The sequence below is a fragment of the Micromys minutus genome (assembly GCF_963924665.1).
Source record: "Micromys minutus genome assembly, chromosome: 12".
NCBI lineage: Eukaryota > Metazoa > Chordata > Mammalia > Rodentia > Muridae > Micromys > Micromys minutus.
In genome coordinates this window covers 19,963,629-19,989,214 of record NC_137981.1, presented here as the reverse complement: position 1 = coordinate 19,989,214, position 25,586 = coordinate 19,963,629, and the positions used below count along the sequence as shown (strand labels likewise).

The 25,586-nt window shown below is 41.3% G+C and overlaps 1 protein-coding gene across 1 annotated transcript in view; it reads right to left on the bottom strand.

Moving 5' to 3' along the window:
- SH2D4B (SH2 domain containing 4B) overlaps positions 1 to 25,586 on the bottom strand; it is a gene marked incomplete at its 5' end in the record, with an annotated part of 77,976 nt that overhangs the window by 34,858 nt on the left and 17,532 nt on the right. Inside the window, 4 exon segments of the mRNA XM_080925868.1 lie at positions 3,650 to 3,797; positions 22,695 to 22,819; positions 22,822 to 22,841; positions 24,244 to 24,403. Coding sequence (XP_080781994.1) covers positions 3,650 to 3,797; positions 22,695 to 22,819; positions 22,822 to 22,841; positions 24,244 to 24,403 — 453 coding nt within the window.

Here is a 25,586-nt window from a genome sequence, read left to right as displayed (position 1 = left end):
AGAAAAAAAAAAAAAAGACTCAGACCTAAAATTATACCCCAAGATGATGAGAGGGATCCTTAAACAAGAATGGGAGGAAATAGAAGCTTTTAAAGAGGAAACAAAAAAAAACATTCAAAGAAATCAAAGAACTAGAGGAAAACAGAACCAAAGAGATGAAGGAATTGAAGAAGGAATTTAAAATGGAAATATAAACAATAAAGAAAACACTAAAAGAGACAACTCTGGGGGTAGAAAACCTAAAAAAGAAATCAGGAGTCAGAGATGCAAGCATTTCCAATAAACTACAAGAGATGGAAGAGAGAATCTCAGGGGCCGAAGACAACATTGAAAACATAGACAAAACAATCAGAGAAGATACAAAAGCCAAAAAGCTCCTAACCCAAAATGTCCAGGAGATCCAGGACACAATGAGAAGACCAACCGTAAGGATAATAGGAATAGAAGAGAGCGAAGAATATCAACTAAGAGGTACAGTAAATATCTTCAACAAAATTGTAGAAGAAAACTTCCCTACCCTTAAGAATGAGATGACCATGAGCATAAAAGAAGCCTACAAAACTCCAAATAGGTTGGACCAGAAAGAAAATTCCTCCCTACACATTATAGTCAAAACTCCAAGGGCCCAAAGCAAAGAAAGAATACTAAAAGCAGTAAGGGAAAAAGGTCATGTAACATATAAAGGCAGACCAACTAGAATCACACCCGATTTCTCAACAGAGAGTATGAAAACTAGAAGATCCTAGACAGACATCATGCAGACCCTAAGAGAACACAAGCCCAAGCTGCTATACCCAGCAAAACTCTCAATCACCGTAGATGGAGAGTACAAGATATTCCAAGACAAAACTAAATTTACACAATATCTGACCACAAAGAAAAGAAAAAACCATTATGTTTACTCCTTATACACCAAGAAAACTTTGAGTAATTCCAGGTTACATCCTGTTTTACATGTACTTTATGCTCATTGTAACTAGTAAGATCTTAACGCACACTATCAAACCTTTAAAAAAAAAAAAAAAAAAAAAAACCAAGCACTGACAAAAATGTATTCATATACTTTTATGCAAAAATGTTTAAAATTTGTACATTTATCTTTGTTTTTTAAAATAAAGTTGTTCAAAAAAAGAGGTCACACATAAAGAGGCCTATAATATTTTTTTTCATTTTATTTTATGTGTATAGGTATTTTTCCAGCATAAATCTCTATGCAGCACTTGCATGCCTAGAGCCATCAGATGCTAGAAAAGGGTATATAATCCCCTGAAATTAGACTTACCAATGATTGTAGGCCATCATGTGGTGGCTGGGAACTCAGGTCCTCTACAAGAGCAGCCAGAGACCCAGCCTCTATATCTTTGTATTTCTAAGAAGTATCTTATAATAGGCAAATAGAGGGAAACTAATTAGATTAGTGGTTTGGAAGCAAAGAAAGGAAACCACTAATATGGTTACATTGTCTTTCTGAAGTGATATAATGTCCTGTTATTAGGTAGGTGGGGTGCACAGTTTTGTGAGTACACTAAAGAAAATTCTTTATAGTACCCTCTAAAATGATAAATGTTATGATGTGCAAATTACATGTCAGCTCTTTGAAAAGGTCTGTTTAACTAACCTGGCATATACACATATAGTCAAAGCATTCTGAGAAGCAAAGGGCTGCTCAGGAGAACCCTCAGCTCTTGAATCCCACTGTTGTCTCTAGATGCAGTATCTGTAATGTACAGATTGCAAACACCCACCCACCCTTGCTTATTCTCCCACAGACCTAACAGATTCACATTCTCAACTATAGAAGAATCCTGCCCACCTATACTGGCCAAGAATGTTTACATGATTCTTTGACATTTGTTGAGCCTGAAAGTGCTGTCCCTCCCTCCCAAGTCAGCCAACTACTAGAGTTAGAAAAAGGCCCACCTTTCATAAGAAAACAATCCAAACAAAAGCCACTGCCTCTAATAAAGAACTTTCATACCTGGCCATTACACTTGGGCCAGCTTCCATCTTTCCTAGAGGTCAGTTACAGACAATCAGATCCAGCACCTACATTCAACAGCCTCACAAAACCACTCACATCAGCCAATCCTAAGCCTGTCTGCTTTGCTTTTCCTGCAATCTCAGTAAATGCTCCTACCTAGGTCTTACCCTCATTCCTACACCTCACTAATCCTGATGCTTCCTATGTGGCCCTATATTTTGTGTTACTCCTTTGTACCTAGGTTCTGGAAGTAAAGATATCTTAAGAGTCATATCTCTGCTAACATGGCAACATACTTGGTCTCAGCAACTCCTGGGCACCTATTAAAATGTCACCCTTCAAACCTGGCTTCACCTTGTTTTTCCACTTGAATTCTTGAACCAGAAAATCCTCAGGGTTTCTATATACAACATCTTTAGCCTACAATATCCCATTGTCACTGTGCCTTTGTGCATGCTGGCCTCCAAAGTGCACTCTTTGGGACTGGAGTGATGACTCCAGGTTAAGATTGCTGCTCTTGAGAAGGAACAGAGATCAGTTCCCAGAACCCATGTCAGGACATTCACAGCTACCTATAATTCCCACTTCAGAGTATCTAACATCTTCTTCTGACCTCCATAGTTACCCATATGCATGTAGGCATACACACAGAAGCACACACACACACATACACACGCACACACACACACACACACACACACACACACATACACACACACGCAAATGAAAATCATGAGTTTTTGCCACCTGTTTTTTGATATCATTATTCCTAAGCCACAACCAGGTTCGCTTCATACTACTTACTCCTTTAGAGCCCACCAGAACATCCAACATTGTACCTGAAACATTCATTCTCCCTGAGTCCATATATCCAGCCTCCAAAATAAGGCTCTAAGTATCCACATCTGAAGTCACCAGAGCACAGCTATGATGGCTTAAATAATATTAGTCTCCATAGGCTCATATGTTTGGTTTCTAGTTAGTGGAACTGTTTGGGAAGGACTGGGAGGTGTAGTCTTGTCGCAAGAGATGTGTCACTGGGGAAGTGCTTTGGGGTTTCCTAAATCCACTCCAGGCCCAGTGTTTGTATCTCTGTCTCTCTGTGGGTGTATCTTTGTCTCTCTGTCTCTTTGACTCTGTCCTTCTATGAGTGTATGTCTTTCTATCTCTGTCTATCTTCATGGCCCTCCCCCCTTCTGCCTGCTTTCTGAAGGTCACAAAGCTCTCAGCTACTGCTCTATTGTCATACCTGTCTGCTTCTAGTCAAGATGATCATGGACTAACCTTTAAAAAACATTAAAAAAACTAACATTAAAAAAAAAAACTCTAATGCTTTTTTTTAATGAGTTGCCTTGGTCGTGGTGTCTCTTCGTGTCAATAGAACACTAATTCATAGTGTTATAAATGCTCATTATGCTCATACTGAGCATAGACTCAGTAAATCATTGGCAACTCAGTAAATGTAATGTTTCATTCTTTAATGTAAAACATCTCCAGGGCAGGTGCATAAACTCCTGAGTGTGAAGTCCTTATCCCAGCAGGGTCATGGACATGGGTCTAACCTTGTGTGGTAAGGAGGCTGAAATGATGGCAGATCACATACACAGTGGGAGGAGCTAGTGGGGAAAGTAGGGCAGGCCTCCAGGGCCAAGACACAGCTCAACTCACGCTGTTCTTCCCATTCACGTTCCTCATTCTCACTGGCTTGGCAGTGCAACTGGGCCTGCTTCAGAGTCCAGTAGAGTTCCTTTGCCCTCTGCTCCTCTTGGAGTCGAATCTGTTCTTCTCCTCGCCTCCTCTCTTCTTCCTCTTTCCTCTGAAATAGTATTGAACCAGAATTACATTAGAATGGAGAACCATCTGTGAATTAGAATGGGAACTGCAGTGGATCAAGATGAGCTGCCTAGAATAAAGTGGCCAGCAGTGACCATTCCACTCTTGATCTCTGCACAACTAGATTGTGACAGTCACACTGGGGAAGAATCAAATGGATCGGTATATTGAAGCAAATTTTATTTGCTGTTTTGCAGTACTGGGAATTGAACCTAGACTCTAGATCAGCAGTTCCCAATGCTGCTTTCTAATGCTGCAACCCTTTAATACAATTCCTTATATCATAGTGACCATCAACCATAAAATTATTTTCATTGCTACTTCATAACTATAATTTTGCTTCTGTTCTGAACTGTAATGAAATACTTGTGTTTTCCAATGGTCTTAGATGACTCCTGTGAAAGGGTCATTTAACCACCAAAGGGTCAAGACCTACAGGTTGAGACCAACCCTTACTCTAGAGCTCCATGATTGCTAGGCAACTTCCCATTGCTGTGACATCCAGTGATGTTTAAACTCTAAAGCTTTCTACAAAGCTAAGAGAACTCAGCCATCCTCAAACTTGCTTCCATTAAAAATTAAGAAATTGTACAGGTACACCTGGCTGAGCCTGGCCTTTCTAAACCTTGTCCATCTGGACACAGGGTGGCATGTTGACAAATCTGGATATAGTATGGACAAGACCACAGATCTCCAGGTTTTAAATCTCTCATAGGTCTCACTTACAGGTTCCACAAAACTTGTGTGTATGGTTTCCTACCTTTGTTTACATAAAAACAGCATTTATGTACCCAGGACTTATATTAAGTAGCTAATGAAAAGTAGTTCACCAAATCGCCTTTTTCACCCTAATATGCTATTGACCCTTAATACATTTTACATAGGTGCTTGGAATTGAACTCAAGTCTTCATGCTTTTATAACAAACATGTATGGCCTGAGTCAGCCATTTTCCTTCCCTCTAACACTGTTCATTCATGATTTACCAATTCTAAACATTCAACTCTACCTTTGATATGAAGGGAAATTGAGGAGGAGGGGATATGGGAGAGAAGGGAAGAGGAAGGACTAGGAGGAATTGAAAAAGGAGAAGCTACAATTGGATTTTACTGTATTAGAAAAAAAAATTAAAGGAAAAAAATTAATCTAGCTCTTTAATCAAAGACAAAAGCAAAACTTTACCTTTGATTTTTTTCTACTTGAGTTTTCAACATAGAAATGAACAGTCATATAGCAAAGCCAAATAGTTTGCTAGTTTCAATTATAAAGAATATGTTTTTAGACCTTTTAGCATATCTGCAACTTGCATGTGCTGTATAATGCACAACTTGCCTTTCTACCAAGCAACAGTTTTTTTCTTCTCATAAATGATAGGTTTTTATGATTGATGGCTTCTTAAATTCTGTAAAGCATGTCAGGAAAAAGACTTTTCTTTTAAGTACCTTTGCCTTAGGTGGTTTTTCCTGGGTTAACAATTGGTTTTTCTTAAAGTAGAATATTGAATTTTCTTAAACTCCTACCAATTATAGGAAATAGTGTCTGAGTAAAACCAAATATGAGTTCTTAAAGGGCATTATTGCTCTTTTTTTTCAGGACACCTTTCTCCCTTAGAAACATTTTTCATTCATTGATTGTGTTTCTTAGATACATCTCCATCCATACTCCAGGACCCATTTCTGAACCTTCTATAAGATAGATCTCTGTGTCATTGAGAGTTACTCTCCTTCACTAATATATCTCAGAGTACAAAGAACCACTTTCTGAGTGTTTGACTGAAAATACTATGCCAGCCTCACATTAAACTCCTCTTTTAGCTGAAGATAGAACTTGATTGATTACAAACATTGCTACCTTCCAGCATTATTGTTACTTGATTTTCATCTGTTTTGTGGGGTACTTGTTTTGCTCCCTGGCAACCTGCTGTCTTATTACTATGGGTATTCTAAAGCATCTTCTCTTCTTTCATTCTTTCTTTCCTTCCTTCCTTCTTTTTTTCTTCTTATTTTGCTGTTGTTCTGTTTTGGGGTTTTATTAAAAATAGATTCTTCTCTCATAAAATATATCCCAAGCATAGTTTCCCTTCCCTCCACCTTTCCCAGCTCCCCCGACCCCAACCTCCTCTCTCCCTATCCATTTTCCTTCAGAAGGGCACAGAACATGGCCCACCAAATCAACTAAGAAGGGCTCATATAGCTTCACAGAGATCGAAGAGAAGCATGGGGCCTTCATGGGTCTGCACCTCTGTGAGCACATAGGCTACAGTTGTTAAGTTAGGAGTTTTGTGAGACTCCTAACAGTGGAAGCAGGTGTGTCTCTATTTCTTGCTCTTGGGATTCTTCTTCCTACTGGGTTGTCTTGTCCAAACTTGATAGTCCCTTGTCAAATCCTACTGAAAAATTGCTACAGCAAAGACCTTCTGCCTTTGTCCCCAGGCTCTAGCTCAAGGAGTTTCTCTTGCCTAGGAAATACATCCAATTATAAAACAACATCCAAAACTACCCTATACCTGGCTTCTGGCCATTCTATCCTTTGAATAGCTCTACAGCTACTACTTGTCTGGTTCTTTACTGAAATGTTTCCTTTTACTGAAATGTTTCCTTTCATCTAGATAGCCTCTTGGTGCCACTGAACCCTGCAGGCCTCTTTGACTTGTTCAAAGCCACTCTGTATCATATACTCACTCCTGTACCATATGAAATACAACGTGTGATCTCAGGGTTAGTATTAATAATCAACTTTAAAATGAAAAAAAACAGTTGTTACTATTGGCCATATCTAACAAATGAAATCAGTAGTGTAGCCCTCCTCGCAAGAATAAAGCTGTTCTCCACAGATATCTGTGCTCCTTCTCTTTGGCTATAAGATTACTAGAACAATCCTCCCCAAAACATTGAAATTTTCAAGAATCTCACACTAGGAGGAAAAGGCTAATGTCTGGTATCAGACATTGAGGAACTTTTTTCTCTTCACACAGTTCTGATAACGTGTCAGAGCATCTTGCAGGAGAAACTGGAGTAAAGACAATCAACCGTGAGTCATTGACAGGCAAAGCTATACATTAAACCTAAACCTCTTTTTAAACATAACAGAGCACATTCCATTCCACTAGAGCTCTGTATTTGCTCCTCTTCCCACTATGGCCATATCAGACAAATCTCCCACCTCAACTTACTATTATTGTTTGTCCGCTTAATTGGCCTGTTGAGGATGAACGGCCAAGTCTAATTTGGTAGAGCTGCCAGGTCCAAGGCTCTGATCTTAATAATTCTGAAAATAGTAGTACTTAGTGATTTAAAGTGAACAAAATTGATACTGTGTGTGAATTGTTATTCAATATATTCAATATATTAGAAAGATACAAACATGTACACTGTGTTTCTGACACCACTTATTAAGCATAATGAGTTGACCAGAAACTCCAGGATTCATTTTACACAGCTAGCCTAGCCTATAGCCCAGTGGCTGAGCCCCAGTTCCAAGCAGATAGTCTGGTAAGCAGATATATCCTGCTGGCCAATATAGTATTTTTTTTTTCGGAAGTTCACAAAAGAATCAATCAGTTGCTGGGACTGAACTAGCAAGCTGGGTTTGGGTGACTCTAGTTAATAATAAAGACAACACCCTGCAGAACAATTAATCACCTTCCCTATACACCCTAGAAACAACCCTAGCTATCTTCCCACTGCTCCAGGTTCAGACCTTTACTTAATGTCTTTCTTTCCTACTCATCTCTTTCCATTCTGTTTGACAGCTCAGACTTTTCCTTTGTCACTTCCCATTTCCTTCTGGTCAGGATTTTTTTCATCTCACCCACCCCCTCTTGTCCATGAAGTTTGTATTTTTCTAGCGTTCAGCACTATTTTAACAACAAAAAAAAAGCAAAAAAAAAAATCAATGTAACTGTAAATTCTTCATTCCAAATTTTTTTTAATTATATTTTGGAGCTGGAGAAATGGCTCAGCAGATAGGAGAACTAGCAGCTCTTCCAGAGGACTGGGGTTCAATTCACAGCACCACGTTACATCTCACAAAGGTCGTGAACTCCAGTTCCAAGGGATCCGATGCCCTTTTCTGGCTCCCACTGACACTATATGCACATGCTACACAGACATACATGCAGGCAAAACACCCATACAGATAAAGTAAAAATTAAAATGAAAAAAAATGACATTTTGTTGTTGCTGATACTCTGAAATGATTTTGATTGAGGAATTTTCTCCAATTCAATGATCCATTTGTGTTTCTAAAAATATCAAGACCCGTTTTCTAAGAATTAGAGCCTGTAGGCTAAAGAAGCTATGTGGCTTTACTAAATCATTCACTACATTCTTACTGAGCACCTGTGACACTGTTGGGCCTACTGTGGGTAAAGTGTGAAGACCAGAGTCCTCACTCATTCAGAGCCTGCCCTCTGGTGGGGAGAACACTAAACCAACAAGTTAAAGTTCAACCAATTTCACAAAAGAATGACCAGTGTGCCTAGGAGGCTACCATAGACTATGTGACCTATAACGTGAAGATCTGTCTCAAGAGATAGCATATGATCTGACACCCAAGTCACAAGCAAAATACAACCAAGTGAGTCCAGAAGAAGACATTTTTATACATCAGAGCCACATATGCAAAAGCCCATGTGTCTCAATAATTGTCAGCCTCTATGCACAAAGTTACTCTCTGTGGCTAGAGTGGAAAAGTCAGAATTCTGAGGTATATGTGCGTGAGAAGCCTTCTGACACACGAGGTGTGCTGTAAGTAATAAGATGCTGAGATTAAGGGAGCATGAGGTTTAAAGATAAAGCTCAAGTATGTATATTAACTGGGAGATACAGTGGCATTCTGATAGATGGAACCTAGTGGTGTGAGTGAAAGACAGCAAATTAAAAAGACTAATAAAGAAAGCCAAGGTTAGGAGAGTAACCTAGAAGGAAGGATGACTGTGAACAACCAGGAAGAGGGAGCATTTAAGGCCTACTGAGATTTTACAAATATATGAAAGCTCCCAGAGACAGCCGGGTGTAGTCTTTGAAAGGAACTAGAGATTGTGACAAGAGCAGCCTTCACATAACAGAGTGATATCTATCTAGACACCACAGAGAGAAAGTAGAGATGTCAACAGACAACCCACCAGGACATCCAAGATGAGAGAAGGTAGACACAGGATGGCTTCTCACTTCTTCAGCTCAGATCCCTCAAAGATAGCCGTCAGAAGGAAAGGTTAGATAAATGGCTTCAACATGGGAAATTCCAAAGCCATGTCTCCAACTCTAATGCCTTGTAAGCTGTTTTGACTGATGTTGGCACGCCCTTCATATTTTACCTAATGTATTTTTTTCTTCCTCCAGGACTCCCTAATCTCTAACAATGGTCACTGTGTCACTCCGAACACAAGACACTAGCCAAAGCATCCTGCCATAGACACTTCAAATCTGTCACCCACCTACTGGGGTCTTTGAGGCAGTCAGTTAACTTCTGTCAGAGCCAAGAGTCTCACATATAAACTGCATTAATTTGCTACTACAAAGCACATTGGCTGTATATCTTAAACAAGAGAGTGCTTTCTCACAGTTCTAGAGGTGGAAAGTCCTAACACAGATCAACAGGGTTGACGCATTCTGCAGCTTCACCTTGGGCTTGCAAGTGGCCACCTTCCTGCTGCTCCACACTGTGTCCAATGTATTCTCCTTAGAAGAACACTAGTCACACTGTGTTCAGGACCTATCAACACTAAAGACTCCATTCCAGCTAAAATTACCTGCATAAGGGCATTGCCTTCAAACACAGTTATGTGCTGAAGTGCTGGGAATTTCAGGCTTCAGCCTAGATGAAGATGTGTGGAGAGCAGGAGCAGGGTAGGGGTGTTAAGAGAGGTGGACAGCGACAATGAGTCAGGCCAAACAGTCAGGACTGGTGTGTGATGAATAAGCTGATTTCTCTACTTCAAATTACAAGGTGGAGTTTCTACACCAGCCAGCGTGGGTGAGAGGAGGCAGAATGTTAACCAACCATGTCATTGTTCAGATGCTTCTCCTCTTGAGACTGGGACACTGCCCAGGGAGCCAGATGTCCCACAACATCCCCTCTCAAAGGGAAATGACTAGTCATTTACTGTGACAAAGGCAAATCGCCTCACAAATATGCGGACAACAAAAGAAAACAGTTTGTAAGGACAAATCCACAAAATTGCATTTTTCTCCTCAAGGATTCACTAAAATGGCTCAACTCTCACAGCTGAAATTACCTAAGCATTCTCATTGTTGTGGCAAGCACCTGAAGTGTTAGGCCAATCTGAGATCACTGAGGCAGCCAAAGGCCAACCCAACCAAGAGGCAGCTACACAAATACTCACATTCCACCCAGGAAGGACACAGTCCTGTGCTGACTGCTCAAGGCCCTTTGAGATTATTCAACCCCCATTTCCCCTCAGGACAGCACACTGCTGAGGCTGGAGTCTTCCTAATGCCAGTAGAAGACATCAAGAGACAAATGCTTTTTTCTGGAAAGTATTAACATTTTGACTGTATTCTTATTCCTACGATGCCACTGTACTCTTCAAGATGCTACATTCCACAAGACTGGAACCATGTTGTTCATTCCTCCTTCTCCAAGTCACAGGGCAGGTAGGGCCTGGCAGACAGCAGGTGATCCATAAATGCCAAGTATATTAATGACTAGTAAAGACTACAGGGATTATGATGGTCCGTAAGAGGAAGAAGGTGAGCCAGGTCATGTTGTCCTGTTCCTGACAGACTACCAAATTTTTAGAGTTCTTTATGTATGTGGTGTTTTGTATATCTTTGTCTCACTTGAGTTCAGTGCCCAAGGAAGCCAGAAGAAGATGTTGGATCCTCTAGAACTAGATTGTTAGCCACAGCATCGTGCTAGAACTCCAGTCCTCTGGAACAGCAGTGTTCTTTTTGGGAGGAAGGAGGAAAGGATGAAAGAGGGATTCTCTGTATGGCCCTGGCTATCCTAGAACTCATTCTGTAGACCAGGCTGGCCTCAAACTCAGAGATCAGCCTGCCTTGTGCCGAGTGCTGGGATTAAGAATATGGGCTACGACAACCCACCTGCAGCCAGTGTTCTTAATCACTGAACTAAATCTCCAGCTCTTAAGCCACAATTTTTAAGAAAGAAAAATGAGAAATGGAAAGTTTGAACACCATTTACAATCTTACTGTGACCAAGGCCCTGATAGTTGGTTGAGGATGTCATCCAGCCACTAAAACGAATGCTTACCCTAAAAGTAGAGGGCCAGGAGAGGAAAAACAGAGTGGCCTCAAATCAGGAAAATGGGATTGGTAAGGAACTTGGAAGTTAAGAAGGAAAGTGAAGGGATCAGAGCAAGAGAGCACAATTCTCTGTGATCTTGAGTAGGGAAGCATAGATGTGACCTCACAAGTAAGAAGGGAGAGGTAGGCTACAAATCGTATCTGGACCCAGTCTCTCCCTCTCTCTAAAGCGCTCACTTTTATATGCATGTACACAGCATTCCCATAGCATCCACCCATGAGGTAAGGATTGGTTTGGATTTTGTTTTGTTTTTATGTGCCTTTTTCCCCTTCTTTTTATTTTATGTGTATAGTTATTTTGTCTGCATGTACATCTGTGTCCCACATGCCTGGCAGTATCCACAGAGGGCAGAGGATCCCCAAGATCTAGAGTTATAGATGCTGTAACCTCCATGTGGGTACTGGGGTCTCTGGAAGAGCTGTCAGCACACTTCGATTCTCAACCATCTCTTCCATCTCCAAGAGAATGGCTTCTTACTCCCTGAGGTTTTTGTTTCATCATTTGTATATTGCCAGGAACTAGGATTTGAAAGCAGGGCTATGGACATACTGGCAAAGTGCGCTACTACTGAGATACTGCTAAAGGCTTTTATAAAAACCAGAAAGCCTTTTAAAAATAGATTACCAATGTGTACTGTGTTCTATGCTAGCCTTCCATTGCAACCCCACACAATAATTCTGAGGTTTAACTTTTTCCCATTTTCTAAAGTGAACTTTCAGCTTTGTCTTTTCAACAACCTAGACAATTAGTAGAAGCTTCCTACACCCACCCCAAAGCAGATCATCACAAGCGAGCCCTTCCCCCTCCCTCAAACAACTAGCTTCTCAAACTCTCTTCTCTTGAGGCTCACTCCGCTCCAGCTCTGTCTCCTACAGAACTAAAGTCTCTTCAGAGTTGACATGTTCCCCTCCATGTTCGTTCCCCTCCAAATCTGCACCGGTATCCAACTTCCATTGGAGGAAGTTCCTACCATCTGCCCATCCCTCAGCCTGTGACAAATAAGTCCTTGCTTGTTGCTTCTTTTCATTCTAATTCTGCCAATCCTGAAAATTATGCCACCAACATTATGCCAAGAGTCATAGTCTATCTCAAGTTCACATCATAACTAGTGCAAAAAAAAATATCTCCTAACTGACCTCCTTTCCTGAAGCTCTAACTGGAACTATACTGTCACCAGCATCCTAAAATTAACCCAGCTATGCCCTTACATAAAGGTTTTGCTTTTGCACACACTTTTTAAAGTATGGTTCCAAGACTCTCCTCCCCTATCTTTTTGAGCAGATTGTGTTTTAGTATTTTCTAGGTTTTTCCTATTGAATTGGAGTATTTTCAGTTTGGGTTAAGATAAAATGAAGACCAAGAATCTTGGGACAGCTTTCCTATATGTACAAGGTACTTGGGTGTATTCTGCCTATGTTGCTTTTCAGCAAAGCCTGCAGAAAAACCAAGCTTCTACTTACACCTCTTATAGTGCTCATTTTGTGAGCTGTTCACAAATAGTCCTGTACCCTAGGTTACCCTGTTCAAAGCAATCCCATGTGACTATGTGGAGGGTAGTAATTCCTCCAGGTTCTGCCAGGCCATCCCAGGTAACAGGCTCAGACAAAGGACTAACCTCAGCCGATACTATGTGGTACAGATTTGCTGTCTATCAAAACCCTGACTGAATTATTAACCTGCAGAATCCCAAGTGAATGAAGTAGTGGTTGTGCTAAGCAATTTGTTTTCTGGTGGGTTATTTTGCAGCATTAGGGAGCCAAAATGAGGGATTCATGACTTAGTAAAGCCACAAAGCTTCTTTAGCCTATAGTTTCTAATTCTTAGAGAATGGGTCTTGATATTTTTAGAAACACAAATTGATCATTGAATTGAAGAAAAGTCTTTTTTTTTTAATCTGTTGATGTTAAAATTCCAACGTTCAGAGATTCTTTAATATAGGAATGTAATAACCACTTTAAAATTTTTCCCCTGGGAACTCAAGTACAGGTTGCATTTTGGGAAGTGATGAAAGAGGGTAAACTCTTTTCTCTTAAAAAATAAAATTACAGTAAAGATTGTGAGTAACTCTTGTCCCAACCATACCCAGAGAACTAGAATAGAGCAGAAGGGGCCAGAGGTTGTCTGATGATGGAAGAGATATGCCCGTGATGAGTAGATTCAAAGTAAGCTCAAAAGGATAAGTTAGAGAGTGGATCAGGCCAACGAGAGCCTATATCTCATTGTCTCACACCTCTGAAGCTTCTCCAAGTGAAGCCATGCTAAAGCAGGGTGCCTACTTATATTAAAGTTTAAACGTGCATATTTAACACCTTCAATTTTAAACCATAGATATATACATCAAAGCTAAAATCTTCATTGAAAAAGACACCAGACACCTGTTTCAGTCCTTTGGGGTCCTGTAGGACTGGTCAAATGGCCTCGCTGACACGTTTGTGAGGCCTGGCAGAGCACATCACAGTATATCACTCTTCTGTCAATGAAGCTTTCAAGGAGAACATCAACCAGAAAAATCTCTACCAATAACATGGCCCTGCTGTGATCTTCCTGTGCAGTGCATGTTGGGATTCTGTAAATCCCACCCCTCAGTTACCTAGCAACAGCCAGGTATATCCCAGCCCTCAGTAACCTGGCAATAGCCAGTTATGCTTCAACCCTGACACTATAAAAGGGGCTGCTTGCCCCCTCCTCCCTCTCTCCTCTCTCCTTTCTCTTGCTCTCCCTTGTTCTTGCTCCCTTGCCCCTTCTCTCCCTCTTCCCTTTTCCTCTCTCTCTCCATGTGTTCGTTGCTGCCCTCTACTCCTCTACTTCTTTATTCCTCTTTTCTCTCTCTCTCTCTCTCTCTCTCTCTCTCTCTCTCTCTCTCTCTCTATCTATCTATCTATCTATCTATCTATCTCTTTCTCTCTCTGCTTCTACTACCCTCTTAACTCCCCCATGACCTGAATAAACTCTGTTCTGTACTATAGTGTCATTTGGCTGGTCCCTGAGGGAGAAGGGATTTCCAACATGGGCCCTCCAGACGCATCTCGCTTGCCCCCAGACCTCTCTACACCATATGGACCATACCCCCCCCCCACTCTCTTCATCCTTTTCCTAACATTGGTGCCGAAACCCAGGACATCATCTTTGAACAACATTGGTGCCCCGTGTGAGGAGATTAGATTTCTTCATGACCGGATACCTCTTTTCCATTTCATTGGTGCCATGACTCCAATTGAGAAACTCTGCAGGTTCACATCCCGAGGGTAACTAGCCTAAACTTTGGAGACCTGGTAAACTCCCACACTGGTCAGAGTAAACATTCACGCAGTCCCAGGGACTAGTTCCTGAGTTTGGAGCTACCCCTGAGGACAGATTTTTTACTGACCCTCATTCTAGGACTTTTCCCCTTGAGTAAGATTTTTCTCTCTCCTTTTCCTGCCGAGGGTAGCCCCATTGCCAATAGGGGCAGTTATCCTTACTCTCATCCATGGGCCAGTCTTCACAGCTTTTGTCCCTATTTCCTGGGATCTTTGGTTTAATTTCCAGTAAACAAAAAAAAAAAAAAAAAAAAAAAAAACAATAAACTACACTCCCTTGCAAGCGATCTGGAGTATAGGTTTGCTGTTCCGCTGCCTGTTGCCTAGTTTGCTGTGTGAAGAATGAGCCTGGCCCTGCCCCTGGGTTCCACTAGAGTGCTCTGTTTGCAAGACTTGTTCTCCTACATCTGTAGCCCAATTCTAGCTCACCTGTGGCAGTTTACTGGGAAGAGTGGGTCTGGGCCCGCCCCTAGTCTCCTGCTAGGGACTCTTTTTGCTGCCTGACGCTCCCCATCCCACACGTGCTTTCTCTGTCCTGGACTCTGTCCTGGACCCTTTCTGTCTGCTTCTAGCTCCAGCTACTGCCTTTGATCGTGGTTTTGTTTAGACTCCCTTGTTCTGGTAACATGACATCTGGTCCTGCAGAAGGCACTGCTTTCCCCACCCACTGAGGGGCAAGGCAGTGCCTGGCCCAGGGCAGAAATCTGGAGCTAGCAGCTGGGAGCCAACAGGCAGACAGGAATCCGGGAAGCAGTGGCTTAGCCTGAGCAAGTGCCCCCGCCCCCATGGCGGACAGAGGTGCAGTAGCACAGGTATTTTCCCAGCCCACCAAGGGGCAGGGCAGTGCCAGCCCATGGTCGGAACTACTAGTCCAGGGCTTCCACCTCCGAGGCACCTGCCCTACTCTTGCTGTGCTGCAACAGAATCACCCCCACTCCCCTACATGTGTGCCTCCAATATATCAACTGCACTCTCTCACCTGTGTGCACTAGCGCCTGTCTCAAACACAACACATTTTTATTCCTCTTTACTATTCTCAATCTTATTCTGTCTTTATGGTTTTTAAGTACTGCCATTAGTTATAATATGCCCTAACCAATAAAGCCCTCAATCTTGTCAGAAATCTGTTAATCATTGATATTTAAGTTATAACTGACAGAATCTCCCAAAGCCGTTAACAGTTGACCCCCACAAGGTCTTAGAAGATATGAATGCAGCTTCAAGAGGATAACCACTGAGAAACAGAGCGGACAAAACTGGCTGCTTTGGAGTCAAATGACTTGTCTAAAGCAAGGTGAGTCATTTCTCATGTTGTATATCCACTCCACAGAAAAGGCCTTGTGTCTTCTGGGCTCAAAAGCCAGACCAATGTGTCCAAGTTGCTGTGAAGACAATAGAGACCTAGGGGAACTGTTGGCTGATAGACATTTTTTAATTGATATGTCTGCTACATTAAAGTTTTATTTATTCTGAGCCAGATTTCTGACTATACTGACAGCTAAGGTAGTTGCAGCCTGACAACTAAAGAAACAGACTTCTATTTTCTAACAACTAGTTCAGATATAAGCTCTTACAGATATGACTGGTTACTTTCTTATGTAAACTTGGGTTAAACTTGGGTTCCATTAATGTTTCATGTTTCCTCTTGCTAAACTTCCTTTTCCACTATAAGATTCAAATATATACTTCTTGCTCCTTCTGGTCCACAAAAGCTCATCTTAAAAAATGTTTAGGTTTTTAACTAACGTTGTTATCTCTTTTATAAACTTATAAGCTACAAGAAACCTATTCAGATCTGTCTTGCATGAGCCAAATAAGACTCCACCCAGATACATCTGCCTATACATACTGACAATGGTCTGGTAAATGGAAAGAAGTCCCCCATCCTGAACCCTCCTATCTCATCATTTGACTATTTGCTCCCTGCCTTATCAATTTTATTTCTACATTCCTTCAATGATGGATACAAATCAATGTCTAACCAAATTAATCAGTTCCTGTTACAGGATTACAAGCCACTCTCCATGGAGGAGCCTGATGCAAACATTTGCCAGGTGGACCCTGAAGGTGAAAGCCAGCTGCACCCCTACGATGCCCCAAGAGAGTAGGAAGTAGCCAATGAGACTTGGCACCCCTATTCCCCATTTACCATCGGCCTCCCCCTCCCTTTTTCCTCCTTTTTATGGTAAGAGAAGGGGAGAAATGGCAGCATTAAGACCACTCCTACAAAATTTTCTTTCTTCCAAATGAACTTAATCTCTACCTATAATGTGTGTGTTCTAGCATCTTGCCAAGTCAAGGCAATCATTACATCTAGAACAGCTCCAGAGAAGCAACCTACAGTTACTTCAGCCTTCTCTCACAGACACATACACTTCTATTGGACCTGTTCCTTCTGACCTATCCTCAGATGGTTCCACAGACTATGGAAAACAAGGAAACAGCCAACTCTAAGACTGGACAAACATCCCCACTCCCACTTTTCTAGACTCTCTAGAAATGTCACCCCAAAACAAGTATGAAGCAGTCAGAGATCACAATGACCCTATTCCTGCTCTACCATCACCTCTAATTTTTCCTTTTAATTAAACCAAAACAGGGGAATGTTGGGATTCTGTAAACCCCAGCCCTCAGTTACCTGGCAATACTACCCTCTTAATGCTCCCATGACTTGAATAAACTCTGTTCTATACTATACCATCATGTGGCTGATTTCTCCTCAGGAAAAGAATTCCAAACATGGGACCCCCCAGAGATATCTCCTTTGCCCCCAGGCCTCACTGCACCCCCATGGGCCATATTGCCCCCACTCTCTTCATCCTTTTCCTAACATTGGGACAAAACCCAGAACATCATCTTTTAACAACATTGGTGCCATGACTCGGATTGAGAAACTCTGCAGGTTCACATCCTGACGCTCATTAGCCTAAACTCCAGATCGCTGACAGAGGGGTGCAGTTTATTGTTTTCTGTTTACTGTAAGTTAGACCAAAGCATCCCTTTTAACAACATTCGTGCCGAAACCTGGAAAGTCTTCTTTTAGCAACATTGGTGCCCCGTGTGAGGAGATTAGGTTTCCTCATGAATGGACATCTCTTTATCCATTCAGTGAACTCAAGGTCCAACTCTTCCTAACCTCACTCCAAACCCCATGTATCTCTCTATACAGTCTGTAATTATCACTGCTAAAGGCATAAAAAAAAGAAAATACTTTTCTTCTTTGGTCAACTTAAAGCTAAATCATATATAATCCTCAATAGTATAAACCTCTGTGCACAATTAGATTGGATAGATGTAAAGTGGGGGTTTCAATCACCAGATTTATAAAGTAGGGACATGGCAGCACCAAGGTATGGTTGAGTAGAAGGGATTTATTGTAGATTTGATGGAGAGTACAGCCAGAGGCAGAAAAAAAAGTAGAAGATTGAACGTGGCCAACAGAATGGACTGGGCCATGAGCAGGTTAGGGGACTAAGAGAGGAGCAAGAGAAAGCCGAGAGAACACAAAGCTGAAATGGTAAAGTTATATAGAAGTAAGAAGCTGGGGGAAGAGAAGCCCCTGAGCTGGAGAAGTTTAAGATGGGGCAAGGTGAGAAGAGCTAAAAAGAACCACAAGTACTGAGTGTTTGTTTTATAAAATAGAAGGGGCAAGAATATGTCTGATGAAGGCATGGTATGGTGTAGCGGAAGGGAGTGCCTCTGTGGTCCCACCATGAGGCATTCCTTCCTCCTGAGGTACCAGCCATATGACAGTATAGTATAGAATAGAGTTTATTTAAGACATGGGGAGGGGAGTTATGGTGGTAGTAGAGACAGAGAAAGGCAGAGAGAAAGGGGGGAGGGAGAAGAGAGAAAGGGGGGAAAGAGTAGAGGGTGGCTATGAACATGTAGGGAGAGGGGAAGGGTAATGGGGAGAGAAGAGACAGAGAGAGGAGAGAGTAATGGAGTAAGAAGATCAAGAGAAGAGAGAGAGGAGGGGGCAAACAGCCCCTTTTTTAGTAAGTCAGGCAAGCCTGCCCATTGCCAAGTAACTTTGGGGTGGAGCCTAGAAAGAACACCAACACTGAGTGAGCCTGGAGGCCAGCACACACTTTGGTATGTTAATAGGCAGCATAGTTAGCCATTTGTCCTGGGTTTTCTTTAGACCTGACAGATAGAGCATGCCTCATGTTTTACTCTTAACTGAAATAGGTATAGTAACAATTGAAGATCGGTGTTCTTACTCAAAGGAGATACATGAAAAAAAAAAAACAAAAAAACAAACTTAGGGCCTTATCAGGCCATTTGGGAAAACTCTACCTCCACTGTCTTTAAAAGTTATATCTTCTTGGAACATAGTCACATGTATATTGTAGACAATGACTATTGTACTACAATGTAAACTGAGTACTGTGGTGGAGATAGTATGGTTCTTATAGCCTAAAAATTTGCCTGTCAATGTTCACTTGGGTTAGTGTCATCTACATGACCTTTTTAAATTTTTTTTAACAAATCAATGACAAAAGATGCACAAATGTATGTATAAATACCTTTATGTGTATATATGCATAGACATATGCATCTATGTGTATATGTATATGCATATGTATGCAAACTTGTACAGATGTATGCTTAAAGACATGAATATATGCATGTGTATATATTCATATGTATGTGTATGTATGAAAGAAACAAGTAAATTTTGGCAAATATTATTAATTAGTAAATGCATTGTTAAAATTGTTCATAAAACTTTGACAATGAATACTACTTCATTTAAAAACTTTTAAAAACTCTTCTCAAAAATATAGCTCACAGCAAACCTAACAGGAACTGAAATAGATTTAAATATACTATTGGAGCCTATGTGGTAGGTAACACACATTTGTAATTCTAATACTCAGGAGGCAGGTATGAGCAGACTACATAGGGAGACCCTACATTAGAAAAGTGTATGTATGTATGTATGTATGTGTGTGTGTTATACATACACACTAAGGTAACTTTACTCAAAACAGCAAAAATATTCAGCCTATGGTTCAACTAAAAGGAAAGTATAAATAGTCAAAAATTTTACCATGGTCCAGAAAACCTTACAGGTTCAAGAACTTACTGAGACTGTTTGGATCTATGAAACCATTCATTTTTACAAGTTTGTTAATACAGAAGAAAACAACTTTGGATCACAAAAAACACAGCACATTCCAGAAGGAAACTCCATGATTCATTACATTTGAAAATGTCCACTTTCCATAAACACAGCTACCAGTTAATGCAATCCCAGTAAAAATCATCATGGATTATTATTTGAGAGGAAGAATGGTAAGAAAGGTATTCAAATGTTCTGTTGATAGAAAAAACATAGGTGAGGTTATTGTTGGTATCTGGAACTAGCTTCTGCCTTAGAACTCAGCAGTGACATCACCCATAGGTAACAGGGACCCTCACAGGTGTTGTCATGGCAATGGCCATACATTTCCAGCATCCACTTGGTTTACCTCCCACCTTTAACTGCAAGCAGTTATGTCACAGTCTGAATAAAAGGCACACTCTTCCTGCCCCATTTCTCCTTCTCCAACTTCTCCTCCTCCTCCTCCTCCTTCTTTTTTTTTGTTTTTTTTTTTAATCTTATCCTTATTCTCCTCATCCTTATCCTCCTTCTCCCTTTCACTCCCTTTGTCTTCATTTCCCCATTAAGCCTCCCCCATGTGGACTGCATTGACCTGGTGTGGTATGTCCAGATGCAAGCCTCGATTCTGTCACAATAATTATTAGCCAAAAACATTTTGAAAATGAAAAGTGATGGTTTCCTTACCTAAATACAAATGTGTGCTACCACATGGGCTCAAATAGTATATTTAAATTTCAATTCCTGTTAGGTTTGCTGTGAGTATATTTTTGAGAAGGGTTTTTTAAAGTTTTTAAATAAAGTACTATTCACTGTCAAAATACTTTATGAACAATTTCAATGATGCATTTACTAAGTAAACATGTATTTTAAATTTTTTTGAAGCTATGATAATTAAACAGTTAGTCTGGGGTGGAAATAAATCATAGAGGAAAAAAGATGAAGAGAGCTGGAGCAACAATAGTCAGGACAGCAGACAAATGGAAAGGAAGCAGCTCATCCACATCCTGGAACACAGATCAGAGAAATGAAAGTCAGAACACAATACTACATGACTTTCCAAGATGAAAGAGCATTCAATACAGAGAAACAAAGGCATGAAGTATAAAAACAAATGTATTTAAAGAAGATTGGTGAACTTGACTCACAAATTTTTTGAGCTTCCATGTATGTAAAAGCAAAATAAGCAAAACTAAGAAAAGCAAGGACAGCTGAGGAAACCTCCAATTCCTAACTGAGTAATCGCTGAGGAGAGAGGAAGAGGCTTAAAAAGGCCCAGATGCTCTGAAGACAGGGACAAGCAGAACTCAAAGCAGAACTCCTTCAAAGCTATGCAAAGAGAGACTTGATCAAACTCTGACTTAGCTTACAGCTCAGAAGACCCTGTCCCCGGGATGAATCCAGACCAAATGTGAAATGTGGTCTAGCCTGCACCTAACCAGGCTAAAAGGTTCTTAGAGCACTCTCTATGGAACTTACCCTTGTGATAATATCTCTTCCATCCCAGAACCACGTGTCCAGAGGCCGAGAGAACTGTTCTTTTGCACTATAACCACCAGAAGGAGGTTCCCCCCCCCCAGCTTCTAGGAGAGGACAGATCCCCCACTAATTGCTTGGCCAAGGGAGTACGGCATCAAGTTACATACAGCTTCTCCTTCTAGCTTCTTCCCTTCTTTAATGTCTGAGAAGAGGCTCTTCCCTGCCCTGTCCTGGAGTGCTCACTCCCATAAATCACCTCTTCAGATGCTGTGAGAAGTTTCAGCCCTGTCTCCAACTTTCAGTAGTTACCAAAAAGAAACATCTTTTTTGTTTCGGGTTTTGCTTTTGGCAAATGTTGAATATAAAGCCTTGTGAATACTGTATTCTCAGCCCCAAACTCTTGTTTTCTTTCCTTGATTAATGTCTAGCTATGTTTGATTTCAACAATGCAATAAACAAAAAAGTACAATGTTGGAATTGAATATAATTTGTTTCTGCTTATCTATATTTTTGTTTTATATTAAATAAATGTATTCCACCCATATTGTAACAATAACAAAATATGTTTTCAGGTGATTTAAGCTCCCTACCTGCTGTAGTTTCTGGTCTGTCATTGTGATAAAGTACTCTGACAAATGCATCTCAGGGGGGAAGAAGTTATTTTAGCTCATAACTGTAGGTTGCAGTCCATCGTGGTAGTGAGGTCAAAGCAGCAGGAACTGGAAACAGCCATGTCCAGGCAAGAGCAGAGAGAGAATAAATGTATGGATGCTTGCACTCAGCTCACCCCCTCTTTTATATAGTCCGTGGTCCAAGTGCAGAGAATTGCTGCTACTTTTTTCCTGAATCTTCACACATCAATTAATGTGATCAAGATAATGCTAAACAGACTGGCCCATGGGCCAGTTAATTTAGGCGGCTCTTCATGAAGACTCCTTTCCTGGGTGAGTCTAGATTTTGTCAAGATGACCATTAAAGCTGACCATCACATTAGCAGAAAGCAGTGAAACTCGTTTACCAATTCCAAGATCCTCTAGATTTAGCTAATAACACCAAATGATCAGCCATTCCTAGGCCAGAAAAGGACTTATGTCCTCTCCCCAAATTTCATAAAAATGAAAGTCTCCCCAGGCATGCTAACACAGATCTTTAAGCACAGGACGTGGGAGGCAGAGGCAAATGACTCTTTGAGGAGTTTAAGGTCAGCCAGGGCTACATAGTGAAACCCTGACCCTCCCCCCCCCCAAAAAAAGAAGGAAAACAGAAAAACAGGAAAAAAAAACTGAAGTAGTCTATTTTTTTTTACTCTTTTACCAAAGACAAGGTGATTTCTCAGAGAAGTTTAGGGAGTAGCTCAGGGAAGTGAGTTCCAGCTGATCTGATTAGAAGCTTGTTCCTAGTGCCTCATTTCCCTGCATTCTCAGTGTGGGACAGAGAAGGCCAATGTTCTTTTCTTGACTCTGTACTCAACCACTATCATATGTGGCCTTGACAATTCCCTTATGTGGCCTTCACTTACCTCATCTATATAACAAATAGAAGGTGGGTCTAAAGTGTGTCAAGTTCCTTCCTGCACAGGCATGCCAGATTTCTATCTCATAACACACCCAAAATCAACCAATAGCCACGAAGAGCTCCAAATGAGAGAGTAGCCACACTGGGCTTTTAGGCAAGAGCAGGTGCCCCTCACAAGTGTACTGACCCACCTTGAATTCCTCATGTATGCGTTCCTCCAGAACTTTAGCCGCCTTTCGGTCTTCCATCTCCACTTTCCACTTCTCTGCCAGAATCCGGGCTTTCTCATTGGCCAAGGCATCCCGGAACTTCTTGTGATCTCTGCTTCCTTCTGTCTCCTTCCAAGAGAACAGCAGCAGGAGTGAGCTTGGGTGAAAAACTAGAAGACAACAACTCAATGCAACTTCAAGTAAAATCAACAAGTAAGCTTCCCTTTGGAACACAGAACAGCGAAGACAAAGATCAACAGAATTCAAGATGGTAAAGAAGGAGAAAGACAACACTCTTGTAGGGGACAGTAAACCAGGAGCTCCATTATAGAAGCCAAAAAAAAAAAAAGACATAAAAATTCGATTTCTTATTTAAGGTAGAAGAAGGTGTGTATAGTAGATGCTCATCAGAGATTTCTTAAAGAAATGATAAGCAACTTAAATGTCTATCAAAACACAAATAAGGTGCATTTGTGTGTAACACAGCACTACTTGAGAATCTTCAACAGCACTGAATTTGAACTGAAGGGATTTATCAAGGTATAAATAAAGCTGTTTTTTTTTGTTTGTTTGTTTTTTGTCTTTAAATTGTCTTCATGGTTGGCTTGAGAGACAGGTGGCAAATATTTTTTAATTCATTCTAGTCTCCAAACTTCTTTACATATCTTTACAATTTTTACAACTAAAACACCATCATTCATACTTGATGGTGGAGGATGCTGGAGGCACCGTTACATGGATTTCTAAGTTTTGCAAGAAAAAGAATTTTAAGTTGTTGATAGAAGGAGTCTGACTCCAAACTTTCCTGAGGACTTAGCTTTTCTTCTACTGTGGAAAATGTAAATAATGTGCAGAGAAACAACCAAGGTGAAGCCCTATTGGTAGATCATCCCCAACAGAACTTTGCAGAGTGGCTGGGGCTATAAAAATGGTAAGGTTGGTAATCAGTATGAGCACAGTAAATAAATTCAGATCCCTAGCATCCTCATATAAATCTGATGCAGTCATACATGCTTATAATACCAGCACTAAGGAGACAGAAACAGGAGAATCCATAAAACTCACTGGCCACACAATCTAGCTGCATTGGTGAGCTACAGGTTCCATGAGAGACCCGCCTCAAAAAATAATGTAGAGAGCAACAGAGAAAAGACATCTGACATTAAACTCTGGCTTTTACACACGCATGCACACAAACACATGAGTACATAACATGCACTACACATACATACCATGTTGTCCATATCATCCAGGTGAATGTACACTTCACACATACAGGAAGGGGTGTTAGGTTTTTAGATCATATCCCAACAGGAGAAAGCCGAGGTCCCAGCTTAGCTGGCAGCTGGGTCTAACGCTTGACCCTACAAGGTTTACTGATGGAAGACTCTGATGTCTTGGTCACTTGAACTTTACAGTACTCAACACAGCCAACCACTGATCAGCACCTCATTTTTCCACCCATAGCTTAGATCGCTCAACACTCCAGGCTCAGGCCCGACCCAGCACCCTCCCAGCCAGCACCTCTCACCAGAGCTCTTCAGCCTCTTTTTGTGCTTGCAGCCGTGCCCTCTCTGCAATCAGTTCCTCAGATATCTCTTCATAGGGTTTGTCTCCAGGGCCTTCACCCATGACCCACACCCAGACCTCGCCATCTGCTCCCAGCAGCCACTGGATATGCTTCTTGCTCGCTGCCTCACAGTGGGAGGAGGAAAAAGAAGAGAAAAGAAGAAACACATGGTTTCCAGTTAAAGAGCAAGAAAGCCAACCTGGTGCATAACACGTGTTCTATCGTTATCACACAACTCAATAGAGCAACAGTTGGCCTGAATACAGGTTCAAGAAATTCCTTTACACCATTCCCTCTGGGCAGCAATGTGCAGCTAAGCCAGCACACAAGGCTAGAGGCAGAGGTGAGCTTTCATGAGGTCCAAATCAACAAAAATATCAAGGGAGAGTGTGATATTCTCTGTAGAAAACTATGTGTGCTATTCCTGGATTGAGGCAGCTGGGTGCCAGTGAGTCTTCTCTGCCCTCTTGTTTTCCTACCCACTGACTAGAAAGAAGGAATCAGAAATGGTAGAGTTGCAAGATGAAGCCGCCTGGAGCCTGGTGTCTCTGTGATATACATCATTCGGTAATTTGAGCAAGAAATGAACCTTTGCTAGATACAGCTACTGAGAGAGCCCTTGGTTTGCCAATAACAGCAGGCTCCACTGATAACTGTGACTAGACCAGTGATCTTCCATGGTGACAGGGTTGCCACAGCAATAGAAACCCTGCATCTGGATTTAGCAGCTGGGAGAGTGATGTCTAGCAGGCCAAACAGCTGGATGTCCAGAAATGCAAGAACAAAAGAGCTGGTAGAAATAACACAGGCTCATTAGAACTTAAAAGGCAGACCCTGTGTTTTATGAATTAGGAAGTTAGAAATGAAACATTAACAACATATTTTAGATGCATTTGACACACTGTTAAGATAAAAAAAAAAAAAAAACAGTGAAATTCAAGAAGGAATCAAGTGCTTTGCAGGGGGAAGTGAACGAGAAGAAGAATACAGAAATTTGTGATTGAAAATAAATTAGGTTCCAAATTGTAAGACATGAATTTGGTGTGGTGGTGAAGCCTGTGATTCCAGAACTCTGTAGGGTGAGGCAGGAGGATCATGAATTCCAGGCTAACTGGACAATATAGTGACTTTCCTCTGTTCTCCCTCCCTCCTTTCTTCCTCTCTCTCTCTCTCTCTCTCTCTCTCTCTCTCTCTCTCTCTCTCTCTCTCTCTCTCTCTCTCTCTCTCTTTCTCTCTCTCTCTCTCTCTCTCACACACACACCACACAATGCAAAAGGTAAAATTCTGAACAGTTTTTGCATGAC